This window comes from Balaenoptera acutorostrata, chromosome 11 (genome assembly GCF_949987535.1).
Source record: "Balaenoptera acutorostrata chromosome 11, mBalAcu1.1, whole genome shotgun sequence".
Taxonomy (NCBI): domain Eukaryota; kingdom Metazoa; phylum Chordata; class Mammalia; order Artiodactyla; family Balaenopteridae; genus Balaenoptera; species Balaenoptera acutorostrata.
Genome location: NC_080074.1, coordinates 62,219,630 through 62,235,483, shown reverse-complemented (window position 1 = coordinate 62,235,483; position 15,854 = coordinate 62,219,630). Strand labels below are relative to the sequence as shown.

At 45.8% G+C, this 15,854-nt stretch overlaps 1 protein-coding gene and 1 long non-coding RNA gene across 4 annotated transcripts in view; one reads left to right on the top strand and one right to left on the bottom strand.

The window, feature by feature from the left end:
• Positions 1 to 289: 289 nt before the first annotated feature.
• ATP5MC2 (ATP synthase membrane subunit c locus 2) lies at positions 290 to 6,630 on the bottom strand. 3 transcript variants are annotated; one of them, XM_007179480.3, is made up of 6 exons: positions 6,575 to 6,626; positions 4,220 to 4,393; positions 4,038 to 4,107; positions 2,710 to 2,787; positions 2,022 to 2,218; positions 290 to 563 (listed from the first exon to the last, which is right to left on the bottom strand). In XM_007179480.3, exons 3-6 carry the CDS (start codon positions 4,074 to 4,076, stop codon positions 449 to 451), a joined length of 429 nt encoding a protein of 142 aa, XP_007179542.1. In that variant the 5' UTR covers positions 4,077 to 4,107; positions 4,220 to 4,393; positions 6,575 to 6,626; the 3' UTR covers positions 290 to 448. The 3 variants fall into 3 exon arrangements, with proteins under 3 accessions (XP_007179542.1, XP_007179541.1, XP_028021686.1); XM_007179479.3 differs by lacking the exon at positions 6,575 to 6,626 and adding an exon at positions 6,313 to 6,441; XM_028165885.2 differs by lacking the exon at positions 4,220 to 4,393 and having other exon boundaries at positions 6,575 to 6,630.
• A 553-nt stretch (positions 6,631 to 7,183) lies between these two features.
• LOC130709214 (uncharacterized) overlaps positions 7,184 to 15,854 on the top strand; it is a 152,957-nt gene continuing 144,286 nt past the window's right edge. Inside the window, exon 1 of the long non-coding RNA XR_009009711.1 lies at positions 7,184 to 7,323. This is a non-coding gene — a long non-coding RNA (uncharacterized LOC130709214). The remainder of the gene's footprint in view (positions 7,324 to 15,854) is intronic.

Sequence of the window (15,854 nt, the reverse complement as noted above, 5' to 3'; positions counted from 1 at the left end):
GCAATGAGGACCTCAGCCAGGAAAGTGGCAGTGGAAACAGAGAGCCAATTAGTCAAAATTTTAAACCAGCACTGTAAGTTGCTACTGACCCAGTTCTCCAAGGTAACATGCCATCCCAGGTGAAGATTATTAAAAAGGAGCACTAATTTGAATAAAGCTTTCCCAACATAGAGAATGAAGAATAAGTGAGCCCAGACCCATGCTGAGCTTAGAACCATCACCAACCTCCAGGCCTTATACTTTCACCAAGGCATTCAGCCAACTGTGGAAAAGAAATATACACAGGAGACTCAAGAAACATCTTTTTAATACAGTATCTATTTGTCTTCCTTCTGTCAAACCCTGAGCCAACCCCTTTCCCCAGGCTGCCTGGGGAGGTACAGGAAAAGGAACATACAGGGCAGACAAGACACGGGAGAAAGAACTATGGGAGGTGGAAACGGCTCCTTCACATGGCGAAGAGGATGAGAAAGGCCACCATCAGGCAAAAGAGTCCCATGGCTTCTGAGAGGGCAAAGCCCAGAATGGCGTAGGAGAATAGCTGTTGCTTCAGAGAAGGGTTCCTGGGGGAAGGGGAAGAGAAAAGACTGAATCTCTAGTCTGCACAAAGAAAAGGACAAACATTAAAGGTGGACTCAGGGAGACTCTACCTCAAGCTAACATCTTATGTAATGAGATGACAACATCATGCCCCAATTCTTGCTCTGATACATCAAGGGCTCTACAGAGATGAATAAGGGGAGTGGACAATCCAAAATTCTATAACATAGCCCAGGTACAAACATTACTGCCTCTACTGGATCACCCACATCTTCCTCATAACTTAAGACTCCTGGGTCTGGACACAACTATCCAGGGCTCAACCAGAATGGAAGAGGTATCTGGAGTGGCAGGGCCTATCAGACCAGTGTTTCCAAACTGTAAGCAGAACCCCAAAATACGAAATGTATAAATCTAAAGTGTAATTGTAAAGAAAGTGGGGGATTTGAAAGTCTTGATTGGTTTCCCCTTCATTCTCTAAGACAGTCTCTGGGGTATACCCTCAGAATCCTAGGGCTTTATGTAACACAATTAGAAAAACACTGTTCTTGTGGACAAGGGAGCCAGAGAGACAAATAACTTCTCTCATTTCAAAATAGTCAAAAGATTTTGGGCTACAAATGGTCTGTGAGGTTTAGATGATATGATTAAAAAATGGCATAAAGGCCTCCCAACTTTGAAAGTCAGTATATAATTTCTATTTCCCTTACTCTGTCACCTCTGGAAGCCTTGATGGATAAGCTAAAGCAACACGAGCTTTTAACAGAACTGTGGACATAGAAGTTTCTTATTTCATACAAATCCTAAAAAATAACCTATTTCCCCAAGGACATTAAGAGAACTTGCAGGTCTCTAAAGGATTAATTTAGTTCTAACAGTGAGTGAGTTGCCCAGAGTTGGTGGGGACCAAATAGTCCCAAGTGTCAAGGAGCCATGGGGCTGGATGCAGAGGCAGTTTTCCCAGGAGTGACGGGGGAATTCCCAGGGATGGGGACAACGGCAGTGAAGCCACTATGCTGACTGAAGCTCTAGACTCGGGGGAGGGTGGGAGAACGGGATGGGGACGATACTTTTTCTGTAAAGGGCCAGATAGCAAATATTTTAGGCTTTGTGGGTCACATATGGTATCTGTTACCTTTTTTATTTTCATGACCCTTTAAAAATGTAAAACCCTTCTTAGCTCAGCTATACAAAACCAGGCTGTGGCCCAGATATGGACATCCTGCCTTAGTTTGATGACTCCTACTCTAAACCAAAGCAGTCCAACAGAACTTTCCAAAATGGTAGCCACTAGTCACATGTGGCCACTGAGCTACGTTAAAAGTTACAAAATTTAAGTTTGTGTACTTTTAATTAAAATTTACATTCAAATAGCAACGGGTGGCTAGTGGCTACTGTATAGGATAGTGCAGCTCTAGAACCCCAGTCTCTGCCCAGACCTTTGGAAACATATCAGAGAGCCAATGGTGGGCCCATCTTACCTGGCATAACCAATGATGAGGCTCCCGAACACAGTCCCAATTCCAGCCCCAGAGCCAGCCACCCCTACTGTGGCAGCCCCAGCTCCAATGAACTTGGCGGCTGTGTCAATGTCCCTTGAAATGGCACTGGTTTGGAAACCGCGGCTAGGAATAAGTGAGGTGGTCAGGGGATGTGGGGCTGCCAAGCTGCTGTGGCTCTGTGAAGAAGTAGGTAGAAAGTTTTTAGGAAACCCTTTTTTCGCTTCGGAAACTTTTGTACCATTTAAGCCCTTTATGCTATCAAATCCCACTGCTTCTCCCCCATACAGAACATCTTTTAACTCCCTGGAAAACTCCCTAAAATGTTGCCAAGCAGAACTTTTAAATGCAAGAGGTGGACGTCAAATACCTTCAAGATTCAGGTACGGTCTTAGAAATGTAAGACTGAAGCCCTAGCCTGTTCTTGATGCCTTGAGGAGATCATCTTCCTGGGACTAAATGCTCCCAACTCAAGTCAGTACACTAAGTCAAGTAACGGCACTTATCAGCAGCACACATGGACATGCGCTGCCAGTGGCAGAAGCTGGAACATTAGGGTACCATATATGGAGTCCTCAGCACTCCCCCTACTGGTTCTGTCAGGTAACCCTCCCCACCCAACCCCCACCCCTCCCCCTCCCCCACAGGCCCAATTCCACTTACAACGAACCTCATCTGTCAGTGTCTCTGGTTGTTTCAGCACCACTGCAGACAGTGATCGGTTCAATAGTGGAGAGGTTCTCCTGATCTAGTGGGAATAACACAAGGCCAAGAAAGTCAAGGAAGGCTGTGGAGAGGAGTTTTAGAACCACCCCAAATTGTTACTCAGATGCCCCATTCATTCGCTAGAACTTAGAATCTCAAAAGAAAATCTGGAATTATTCTTTTACTTTTAAGCAAATTCTAGATTCAAGAACAGCACCATTTCTCTTGCTTCCTAGGCTTCTCCACTGATTTAAGGGAAGAAAGTCTACTTCCTTTTGGAAGGAATTACCTACCCTTGCTATACCCTTTTACAGGCCTTGAGAACGGGAAGAAATTTAAACCTCAGAAGCATTTACTTCGCTCAGCAAGAAATTTATACATACACTGGTAATGGCCAGCCCATTAGAAGGAAGCCAATGACTGGAACATCTTTCCCTGAACACACCCTTCCGGAAAATAGGCACAAAAATCCATGCTGAAAATTTACCCCATCCTGGTAGCCTTTTCTGACTAACTCCAAGCCAGTGTCTCCAAAGCAGACAACATGGTGGTTAACAGCCAGGGCTTTAGTCAAATATAACTAGATTCAAATCTTAGCTCTATATCAGCTGTGTGATCTTAGGACAAGTCACTTAAATCTTTCTAAGTCTGTTTTCTCATCTATCAAATGGGAATAACATTATCTCAGGCTTGATTTGAGGAGCAAATAAGATTATGTATACAAACTGGTAAACTCAGTGCCAGGCACAGTAAGTGCTCAATAAATAATACCTACTAACAGCATCACTCCTTTTCACTTACGAGTGAATGAACCAATTGCCTCCACTATCTAATAATTTTAATTTCTTCCATGCTGTTGCTTCTGAGTCAAATATTTTCCCAATGTGTATTTTAGCTTCCCACCCAAATTTAAGCTTCCAGAAGGAACTCCTAGCTATGGCTCTCTGACACTCAGGACAAGATCCTGTACACAGTGCATACTCAGTCCAACTTAGGCAATTTAACTCATGTTTACCATTTCTGGTGGGGTTCCAGTTTACAAGAACACAGAGTTTCAGGATAGGAATAACCTGATCGTAGCCTAGGTTCTCATTTATACTCTTCTTCTAATATAGTTGGATGAGAAGAATTAACTGGCCTTCATGGGACACGAAGCGGGGAATGCCTGGGAAGCATTCATTCTCTCCTGTCAGGCTAGCACAGCAAAGCGCCCAGCTGTGAAGAACAAGGTCTGAGAAGGAAAAGACAAGATGCCTCTCCTTAAAAACTTTCCTGGAAAAGGCAGGTACTCACCAAGGAGGAGGTGGAGATGAACTTGGTGCAAGCGTACATTTTCAGGGGCTGAAGGGCCGTGGCAGGAGAGCTGCAATTACAGAAGCAGCATTGTCAATATTGTCCTTGCTTACCAAAGGACATCCTTATTAGCAGAAAAGGTGCTCTGGAAAATTTAAATGGCCCAGAGAGCAGTGACTGACCTCAAGTCTCAGCAGAGATGGAATTAGAACCCTGAAGTCAGGATTTCCTCCACACAGCTTCTAAGATTTCCTTATAATCAAGTGACTTCTCCTGGTCTGAACAAGAAGCTCCTTGGTCCCAGCTTTAAGACCTGTTATCCCAGACTTCCCGTGGCACAGTGGTTAAGAATTCTCCTGCCAATGCAGGGGACACGGGTTCAAGCCCTGGTCCAGGAAGATCCCACATGCCGAAGAGCAACTAAGCCCGTGCGCTAAGCAACTAAGCCCTACTGAGCCTGTGCTCTAGAGCCCGCGAGCCACAACTACTGAGCCCGTGTGCCACAACTACTGAAGCCCGCGCACCTAGAGCCTGTGCTCCGCAACAGAGAAGCCACTGCAATGAGAAGCCCGCGCACAACAAAGAGTAGCACCCGCTTACCACAACTAGACAAAGCCTGCACGCCCCGCGAGGACCCAATGCAGCCAAAAATAAATTAAGTAATTAAGAGAGAGAGAGAGAGAAAAAAAAAAAGACTTGTTATCCCTTTCCATAGCCTCATGCTGGGGTTGTCAGATGAATTTCCCCAGCATCTTTTGCCTAAGTTTCCCTCAGTCTCTTACTCAAAAGAAACTCTTCTCAAGGCTTCATTGCTTGGGCCTAAAAATATTACCCTTTAAAGACTCTTGGGGGAATTCCCTGGCGGTCCAGTAGTCAGGACTCTGGGCTTCCACCGCAGGGGGCACGGGTTCAATTGCTGGTCAGGGAACTAAGATCCTGCATGCCATGAGTTGTGGCCAAAAAAAAAAAAAAAAAAACCAAAAAAATGCATACTCTTGGGTCCCACCTTAGACTTTCCAGGTCAAGATCTCTGGGAATAAGGCCCAAGTACCCTCTATTTCAATGAAGCTTCTCAAATGATTCTTAGGTACATAGCATGTTCTTAAAACCAGTCTTGAAACTATGGTAGTGGTACAGCCAGGACTTGAACTCTTCTCACTCGTAATGCTTTCTAATATGCTACAGGTTGAAACACTCAGTGATTACTTAGGTCTGTTAAATGACACTTCCTTGAATAAGCTGGACTAATACTTTCCCAGATTACACTTCTGAATGCAGAATCTTAGTTACTTTTAGATTAATGGATGTCTTCAACTCTTGTCCTGTCTAGAACTCTGATTTCTGCCCATACCCTAACTCTAACCTAACTGTGCTGCCAGGCTATTCAGGTTTTCTTGGGTCAAAAATCCAAAATTTCTTTAAAGCTTTAAAAAAGGGAGGACTGTTTTTTTCCCAAGGCAACAAAACCTCAATACCGTCATTTGTAAAATGTAGTTCTTAGGCGGATTAAATGAAATAACATATGGAAAGTGCCTGATGTGGCACTTGAAGGGAGCCTGCATGAAGTGGCGACCCCTCCGCTGGCCACCTAGCCTTGGCCAAGTCTGCACTTGTTAACCAATATCACCTTGGGCAACAGCACTACCCAGATTCATGGGTTTCTTCCTCAGTGTAGATGGACCAAGGAGTTACAGGGCTGCTACTTAACCGTTCCCTTTCTTAACCTTCTTTTCCTCTCGAGGGCAGAGTCCGGGGACTCTCGGTAAACCCTTGACAGGAAAGCTGGCCGGTTGGCACTACCCCATGCTGGCCCCACCCCTTTTTAGGCCTCCTGCCTCTAACGGAAAACCTCACTGTCAGCCCACGATTCCCAACTTCACCGCAGTGGAAGGAAAAGAACGGCGCTGAGAGACAATCAGTGGTTCCAAAGAAACCGGCCTCTTTTCTGCTATAGCTCTCCCAGGCCACAGTCTGAATGGAGGCGTGTTTTGGCTGTTCTGTTCATTTCTACCACTTTCAAGGTTTGCTTTTTAAATCGAGAGGTGCTGACTAGAGGGGGTGGTGTCTTGAGAAGATCCACAATCTCCATTGTTCGGCACCTGAGGTCCTGGGGCCAAAAGTCTGGAGGTTTCAGAATAAGAAAAGCACGAGTCAGGATGAGAAGAGAAAACAGAGATAGGAGGGGAGAGTTTGGGGGTTGGGACAGCTCTGAAAAGGCAAGAGAATGAGAAAAGAGCGTTTGCAAAGGATGAGTCGAGACAGGTGAAATGAGTACCCTGGGATTTGACTTTCGCCAGCTCCAAGGCACGCTCGCTCCCCCAACCCACGAGACATCCAAGATGGCGCCAGGCCCGCGCGGTTGGAGGTCACCGGCACGCGGAAGGGGCAGCCCTAAGGCACGGGGATAAGGGGGGGTAAGGGAGGGCGTGAGGACCCAGGTGGGAGCATGCAAGGTAAGGATCTCAGCGCATTGGCGCGAGGTGGTCTCCCCGCGCGCGTGCGCGGCGCAAGGCGGGAGCGAGGGCCCAAGGCCTTACCTGCTCCCAGGGCAGAGAAGACAAGAGAGAGGCGGGGAGAGGGCGGGAATAGCGAAAGGAAGGCTCTGCTCATGCGCGGCCCGGACCAACGAGTCGCTCTGCCAAGGATAGAGTGATTGCAAAGTTGAGGGTCGGCCCGGGCGCCACAGCGCCGCCTGCCAGCTCTGTGGCGACATCCGGCCAGTCATTCCACCTGGCGTTTGAGAGAAGAAACTGCAGGCGGAGCCGACCGTGTGCAGAAATGAGGGCACTCCGCAGTGTAAGTCGATCCGTAACGTGGCCTGCGGTTTGCTCTGCACGGTATTTGGGATCTTGGATTTGCTTCCCTTTTTCAAGCATGCGCAGTCACATTGAAAGAAAAAACCAAAACAAAACACAAACAAATAAACAAAACTACCCAGAATTTCAGTGTTAAATAGCATGCAATCAAGATTGGGGTTCAGTGGCCAAACTATATCAGGAGGAAAATGAAGTCACGGGACTCCTGCCTTCTGTTGCCGCGGACCCTGGCTTTATGGATGGGAAACCCGTTCAACGGGCGAATAGTCAGCAAAATGCCCCAGCTGCCTCTAGTGGCTTCGCCTTTATTTCCCTCTCCTTTCTTATTCTAGTGATCAGCTAGGAGAAAACCAGCATCAGCGAACCAGAAGACACGGGCTAAAGATGATGAGGACTCAAGTGCCCTGACCCTAAGCCTTCTTTCCTGAGTCACGAGACAGTCAAGGAATAATGGGCATCAGTGACCTGAGGTGAGGTTGCGAGATCACGCCAGGCATGCCTGTGCCTCCGCCCAGGTTTTATTTACACGAGTTGAGATAAGCAGCCCCCCCAGGAGGTGCTCTTATGGAGGCCCCTCGGCTTCTCCCTCGTGTCCTTTTGCTCGTCCTTTCCCCAATGGGAGGAAGTAGGGGGCTTCCTGGCCCTCACCTCTTATTCTTGGCCGCTTTATCTCCCACATAGGGTCTGACCGGCCCCTTTGGAGAGAGGTCGGTACCCACGTCCCCTCATGTCCAAACCTCGGCCGTCCAGGCGTCGTGTTTGAACGCAGCACAAGAAAGACGGGGAAAGCTCACCAAACCCCCATAAAAAATAAAAAATAAAAAGAAGGCCGTGGCTGTAAATAAAGCCAAATCCGCCACCCTCTGAGGGGCCGTTTGTCCTCCCCTCCTTGGCCCCGTCCTTCCCGCCGCCCCCTCCCGGCTCCCGGGCCCCGCGGCGCCCCGGCCCCGAGCTCCTCCATTTAATCGGATTTGGGAGAAGGGGAGGATAAATCACGGCAGCAGCTTTACGGTCCCGGAGGAGAGGCGAGCCGCAGCCAGGCACACCCCGGCCGGCGATAAAAACCGCCGCTGAAAGCCCACGGAGCAATTTCCCGGGACCCCGAGCGACGCCATTACAGGAATGTAATTTTGCCCGGATGAGGCCCCGAGTTTAATTATCCTCGCGGAGGAATTTCAATGCGGCCAATCCATCTTGCAGGCGGGCGGCAGAGGGATTTATATGGGCCTGTTATTTCACACCGATCCTCCATCTGCATTTTTATGGCCCTGAACTCCTGAAAGGGAGGGGAAGGAGTGGGGAGAAATCGGAGAAGCAGGCGAGGAGAGACGGGTGAGAGACTTCCCGCCTTTCCTAAATCCATGATCCCAGGCCGATGAGGATTCTCACTGGTTCCCTTGAAATGCCCAGATCTCCCTCCAGTTCCAGTTGTTGACTTGGGGTGGGGTTGGGGGTAGGTGAGGAACGGAGCTGGTATCCTTGGGAATCAATCAACAGGTATTTACCAAGTACCAAGCGGTGCCAGGCACAGGGTAAGATGCTCAGAGGAGAAAGGGAAGACGCTAGCAAGAATATCTCCTCAAGTCCCCAGACACCCCCACCCCGCCCACACTGAATGCCTTTTAGCTCTCGGCTTCATATCCTCCGAGGCAAAAAGTCCACAGTTCTTAAGAGGCACCACCACCAACCGGTTGTTGCAGCTGTTTATTGCGACAATTTAGACCACGCTCAGATATCGCTAACAATCCAAAGGAGAATTGGAGAAGGGGCCCGTGGCACAGTCGGCAATGTTTATTTCTCCCTTACCTCCCTGCAGTGGTGGGTTCTGGATTCACATACCTGGTTTCCCAAATCGCTGTGTGACCTTGGGCAAGCTGTTTAATCCCTCTATATCGATCTTCTTTTATGTAAGTTGGGAATAATAATAGTGCCTACTCTGCAGCAAATATTGGGATAATATACGTGAAGCTTTTAGCAAGGGGCTTGGAACTCAGTAAGAGTTCAATAAATGCTAGTAATAGTAATAATAATAATAGTTTTTTGGTTGGTAGTAGTAGTAGTGTTATAGTTGGGAGCATTGCAGCTCAATTCTGCTCTGCTCCCTAGAGACTTTATTGCAAGCTTCTTGCAATGATAGCTCCTGAAAGAGACTCAACTATCACTTACTGAACTTTTTTACCTACGTAAATCACACAAAAGAAGTTATTTGACAGGTTAGTGGGTGGAGATCTGTGGGGAGGGCTGAGGATCCTGGGGGCTATTGCTACCAGGTTCGAAAATAGAAATTAAATCGGTAGGCATGAGACTACAAAAAGTGGTTGGAGGTATGTGTGGAGGGGTGAATTTGAAGACAACAAAATATGATCCAAGAGAGCATTAGCTAAGGGTCTAGGGATCTTCTTAACTAAGGGTGTGGGAAAGGGTCCTTCCTTCACTTCACTGAGGGATAACTGGGGTCCAGGAAGGAAAGGGTGTGGAGCCAGAACTATCCTTTCCAATCAATCCCTTTCTTTTCCTACCAGACCATGTAACAAGGTTGGCCTGATTGGCCAGTTTTTCTAATAACTGTTAGTGGCAGATTCTGACTGGGTAGCAGCCTCTCTGCACCGTGATGAAGAAATGAGATTGATATTTTCTTTCTTAGGATTGGTTAACAACCCTCAGGGGGGGTCAGAGACTCATTTTAATTGACTGGATAGGCTAGGAGGGAGGTCCAGCACCTCTTGTGTAGAAATTCTGAGAGTTCTTTTCCACAAAGGTCACCAAGAAAGAGTCTTGATTGGCTTATGCATGTTTGTCTTTGGACTGGAAACACAATAGCTTAGAGAAGAAAAATCAGGAAGAATCATGCAGGCATGCTACAGTTCAGTTTGAAACCCAAACAGAGAGAGGGATTCATAGAGAAACAGAAGAGTGATAAAAAGAGGGAGACTAGGACACAGAGAAACGAAAGAAAAAAATCGCCAGAGAGAAGAGGAAGGATTTGAATAATTTGTTTTTCATTCCTGATGGTTTAAGAGGAGGCTACTTTGTGACGCATTTTGCTAGATGCACATGTTGCCAGATGCACGGAAAGAACAGCTGTCTTGGAGGCAGGAGACTAGGAATCTGGTCCCAGCCCTGCTACTAACTAGCTGAGTAACTATGCAAGTTACTTCATCTCTCAAAGTTTCAGTGTCCTCATTTGGAAAAATGAGGGGGAGAAGTAGGTGATCCCTAAGGTTCCATCCAATATTAACTTTCTAGCATTCTCTTTCTGACAAACAGTCAGTTTTGTACAAGTTGAAGCGGTAACTTTGCACTGCCAATAAGGACTATTCTTGGGTCCTGTGCTCCTCTTTTTATTTGTACTTGTTAATTATAAGCTTCTGGGGCTGGTGGGCACTGACTGATGGATTTTTCTACTTTCTCTTGCTAAATCAGTTCCCCAGGACAGCATGACAGTGAGCCATCAGTAAGCCTCCCTACTCCTGGAGAAAGAAAACAGTAGATGGAGGAAGAAAAAGGATCATTAGTATCCAGGATTGCAAGAGAGGGATCAGTGGGAGGGCTGGTGACAGAAGGATGGCCAAACAAGTTTTTGCTGGGAAGAACCTAGACAAAACAGAAAATAAAAGTCATTGTGATATGTTGTGAAGAGCTAAGGACAACAAGTTAGAGATCTGAATCTAGATTTGGGACTATTCTTTTTTTTTTTTTAATTTTATTTATTTATTTATTATTTTTGGCTGTGTTGGGTCACTGTTGCTGCGCGCGTGCTTTCTCTAGTTGCGGCGAGCAGGGGCTACTCTTCGTTGTGGTGGGCGGGCTTCTCATTGCGGTGGCTTCTCTTGTTGCGGAGCATGGGCTGTAGGCGCACAGGCTTCAGTAGTTGTGGCTCGCCGGCTCTAGAGCGCAGGCTCAGTAGTTGTGGTGCGCGGGCTTAGTTGCTCCACGGCATGTGGGATCTTCCCGGATCAGGGCCCGAACCCATGTCCCCTACATTGGCAGGCGGATTCCTAACCATTGCACCACCAGGGAAATCCCTAGATTTGGGATTATTCTTAATTAATTATGTGACTGAGAAAATCACTTCACCTCTCTGGACTTCAGTTTTCTCAACTGCAACTTGTAGGAAAACACTAGATGATTACTGAATTCTCTTTCAGCTTTAAATATAAATGACATAGATCTATTCTTCCTGGTTTGCCCTTGTCTCCTGTGACTTCAAGTAATCAACCAATATTAACTGAGCATCTACTGTACTATGTGTGAGTTATTGTACTACATATTGTGAAACGGAATAAAAAAGGAGAAAGGACAATCCCTTGTCTTTATAAATTTATAATCAGTACGAAAGACATATACATATATAACTATAATATGCAGCAAGATTTAATAGGTTATATGGATTATAGGAGTTGAGGAAGCAGTATGACTTCCAGCTAGAATGATCCAGGGGGCACCATGATTAAAATGTAGGTTTTATTCTTCTGTTAAAAAAATTGCATTCTTTTATGAATCACATAAAGGAATGCAATTAATGCATATCATTTATTCAACAGATATTTTTGGAGATCCTACTAGGTGTCAGGCGCTGTTCTGGGTGCTGGAAACACAGAAGTGAATAAAATATGACAAAAATCCTTGCCTCCTCAGAGCTGACATTTTATATAAATTATGAAGCATAATAATAAAATGGACATCCATTAAACAACCCCCAGTTTAAGAAAAGAAAAAAATTACTAATACCACTGAGGGGGGACTTCCCTGGTTGTCCAGTGGTTAATAATCCGCCTTCCAATGCAGGGGATGAGGGTTCAACCCCTGATCGGGGAACTAAGATCCCACATGACGCAGGGAAACTAAGCCTGCGCACTCAAGAGCGCAGGCCACAACTAGAGAGAAGCCTGCGAGCCACAGCGATGAACCTGCGTGCGGTAGCTAAGACCCGACGCAGCCAAAAAAAACCACCGAGGGGCCCCGCATGCATCTGTCCTATAGTAATCCTTGAATTTTATGTTTATCATTTCAAGATTTTTCCTCAGATTTTTACCATATTGCTTATTTTGGTCTTTTTTTTTCTACCATTCTAAAAGTGATATAATGTTGTTTGTATACTTCTTTACTTGCTCATTTCACTCAACATTATGTTTCTAAGATTCATTCAAGCTTATGTAGGTAGCTATAGTTTATTCATTTTCATTGATGTATGATAGCCCACCAATTTGTTGATTAATTCCCCTGTTAATGAGTATTTAGGATTGTTTCCAGCTTTTTACCATTACAAACAATGCTGCTCAGAGCATTTCTCCTGGTATACATAGGCAAGAGTTTCTTCAGGGTACATATATATGAATTGCTGGGTTGTAGCATATGAATTTTTCAACTTTTCTGGATAATGGCAAACTGTTTTCCAATATAAGAGTTTATAAGAGTTTTGGTGGCTACCCTATCCTTACCAGCTTTGGTATTTAGTTAATCTGTTGGATGTAAATTGGTGGTTTGAATTTATATTTAATTATATTTGCCTGATTATTCGCAAGGTTGAGCATCTTTTCATATATTTATTGGCCACTCATGCTTCTTTTTCTGTGAAGTGCCTATTCATGTATGTCTTTTGCCTATTTTCCTGTTGGGTTATTTGTCACGTCCCTATGGATTTTAAGGAATTAACAAATATATGTAGCCTAGTATTGATTCTTTGTCAGTGGCAGCTATCTACTTCCAGTTTTTAGAGGGATTGGGATTTTAGTAGAGGCTTAAAGGATGGATGATTTCAGTTCCAGCTCAGACTCTTCAATTAGTTGGATTAACTAATTCTTAATTAATTCATCAAATATTTATTGAATGTCTAGCCAGACATCATGCTAGACTCTGAGAATACAAACATATCCCACATTTGCTCACCCTTTAACCACTTCCAAGATCTAGCTGGGTCCAAGTCACTGACATCTCCTGCTGGACCACTACAATGGCCTCCTAGCTGTTCTACCTATTCCAGTTTAGTCTTGCCAAGGTCTGCTCTCCACCCAATAAGTAGCCAAAGTGATCTTTTAAAATGTAGATCAGATCATGTAACTTAAAACCTCCCAATGGTTTTCCAGTTCTCATAGAAAAAAAATCCAGGGTTCGGCTACATGAGGCTCCTGTTGATCCTCAGTCACACCAAACTTGTTCCCACTCAGGACCTTTGCTGTTTCCTCTGCCTGGATCATTCTTCTCCCAGATCATGCTCACTCTTTCATTTCATCTAGGTCTCATCTCAAATATCACCTCCTTAGAGAGGCCTTTCCTGACCATCTGATCTAAATAGCCACCACTTTCCCTTCTTTATCTCATTATCCTCCTTCATTTTTCTTTTTAGCTCTTATCATAGCTTTATTGGTATTTCTTATTGCTTTTTTCCCCACTAGAAGATAAGCTCCACTAGTGCAGAGACCTTGTCACCACTGTATCCTCAGCATTTAGACTTGCTTTTTTTTTTTTTTTAATTAATTAATTAATTATTTAATTTTTGGCTGTGTTGGGTCTTTGTTTCTGTGCGAGGGCTTTCTCTAATTGCGGCAAGCGAGGGCCACTCTTCATTGCAGTACGTGGGCCTCTCACTATCGCGGCCTCTCTTGTTGTGGAGCACAGGCTCCAGACGTGCAGGCTCAGTTGTGGCTCACGGGCCTAGTTGCTCCGCGGCATGTGAGATCTTCCCAGACCAGGGCTCGAACCCGTGTCCCCTGCATTGGCAGGCAGATTCTCAACCACTGCGCCACCAGGGAAGCCCTCCTCAGCATTTAGAAAAGTGCCTGGCACATAATAGGCTCTCAATAGAAATTTTGTGAATGATTGAACAGTGAATCAGATAGAGTCCTTGCCCTTAAAAGGCAAATAATTTCAACACAATGCAATAGTGTTATAAGATGGGTAAGCACTGGTTGCTGTGGGAACGAATAGGAAGGGCATGTATCCCAGTCCTGAGAACTAGTAGTCAAGGAAGGCTTCCAGGAAGAGGTGACATTTACAAGAAACTTAAAGGACCTGTATAGGAAGGGAATGGAAGGATGTTCCATAGAGAAGGAGCAGTAAGTACAAAGCTTGAAGAGAGGGATAAAGTGGTCTCTTCCACAAAGGGCAAGTAATTCATTGTGGTCAGAATGAACAGTTGTGGGTGCAGCAGGGTGCAGAGACTGGTGATTAGTGGCTAGATCCTGAAGGATCTTGAGCATCAAACTAAGGAGTTTGGATTTTATCCAGAAAGAAGCCAGGAGCCATTTAACCAGGAGAATGAGAAGCTCAGATTTGCACTTTTTTTTTTTTTTCCCCCAGCAGGGGATGTGCTGAGAAATTAGTTTGAACTCTCCAAATGCTTTCACGAACGCAGGGGTCAGACTCTGGGTCACGAACATTCTTCCTAGTTTTACTTAGTTATTTATTTTTTAATATCAGATTTGCATTTTAGAAAGATCATTGTAGGTCTAGTGTGGAGAATGGATGAGAGCGGGTAGGATTGGGGGTATGGAGCACCATAAGGGGCTGTCGTCAGAATCCAGGTGGGAGATGGTGGTGGCCTGAGCTCTGAGGTGATAGCGGTGATGGGGAGAAGCAGGCAGAGCTCAAGAGGTTTAGAAGGAAGAACCCATGGGCCTCAGTGATTGTTGTGGGGGATGAAGGAGAAGAGAGAGGTGAAGATGGTGCTCAGTTCTCTGGCCTGGGTCACGGAGTAGTGCCATTCCCTGGTTGGAAAAGGGTCAGAGGGTTAGAGTGAGACGAGCAGCCCCACCCCTAATATTCGTGGGGCCCAGGGCAAGATAAAAAAATATAGCCTACATACCAAATGTCTAAATATGTACAAGTTACAAATCAAAGCTAACAAGCTGTTACATAAAACGTGTTCTACCCTGTTATCTTGACAAATATATCAATATCAGTTGGGAGATTTATATTTAGAATCCTGGGCCTCTTCCAGCCCCCAGTCTGACCCTCAGATTCTCTTGCCATTCCTGGCTCTGTCCCACTACCTGAGGGGCCTCACACCAAAGAGCGTGCTTGGGGCAGCCTCACATTTAAACTCCACACCAACAGGGCTCATGGTGTGCTCTCTGGCAGCTCCTTCTGTACTTTCAGGAAATCGGAGCCCAGGAAGAGGTCCTGCAAGTGGGCTTGGCGCTGCTTGGCAGCACCTTCTGGCGACTGGAGCATGGTCTAGGAGCGGGGAGGCATGAGCTCTAGGTAGGCACATCCCCTTGGCCTTGACTTATCCTCCCTCTGTAGAAGGAAGAGGCCCTCTAAAACAAGTGCCCAGGGGAGAGGTCCCTCTTGCCAGGTCTAAGGACATGGACTCTGAAATCAGATAGACTGGGTTCAAATCCCTATTCTGATATTTACTGACTCTTCTTTGAATCTGGGCAAACTCTCTGAGCCTGTTTGCTTTCTCGTAAAATGGCAATAATAATATCTACCTCATAGGGTTATTGTGAGAATTAAATAAGCTAATATGTGCAAAGCACCTGCTATTTATTTTTATTATTATTTTTAAAATTTATTCTTGGCTGCATTGGGTCTTTGTTGCTGTGCGCAGGCTTTCTCTAGTTGTGGCGAGCAGGGGCTACTCTTCGTTGCGGTGCGCGGGCTTCTCATTGCGGTGGCTTCTCTTGTTGTGGAGAGCCAGCTCTAGGCATGCGGGCTTCAGTAGTTGTGGCACACGGGCTGCTCAGTAGTTGTGGCTTGGGGGCTCTAGAGCACAGGCTCAGTAGTTGTGATGCACAGGTTTAGTTGCCCTGCAGTATGTGGAATCTTCCCGGACCAGGGCTCGAACCCGTGTTCCCTGCATTGGCAGGCAGATTCTTAACCACTGGGCCACCAGGGAAGTCCAAGCACCTGGTATTTAATAACCACTGCTCAGTTTACATTGTTTTTCTTCCCACTCACCACCATGTTTCCCTCAAAGTAACCATGGAGGCTGGGGAAAAATATGAAGTTTGTTTCAGGTAAATTTTTCTGGGAGGAGTGGGTCTAGGAAAAATGAGTT

What these genes read in the sequence shown, in the direction of transcription:
- ATP5MC2 (XM_028165885.2), bottom strand. Translation starts at nt 4,076, where the DNA reads ATGTACGCTTGCACCAAGTTCATCTCCACCTCCTCCTTG. An exon ending in CAGAGACACTGACAGATGAG is followed by an intron (nt 2,219 to 2,709) that starts GTTCGTTGTAAG and finishes ACTTCTTCACAG; the next exon opens with AGCCACAGCAGCTTGGCAGC. An exon ending in CTCATCATTGGTTATGCCAG is followed by an intron (nt 564 to 2,021) that starts GTAAGATGGGCC and finishes CCCTTCCCCCAG; the next exon opens with GAACCCTTCTCTGAAGCAAC.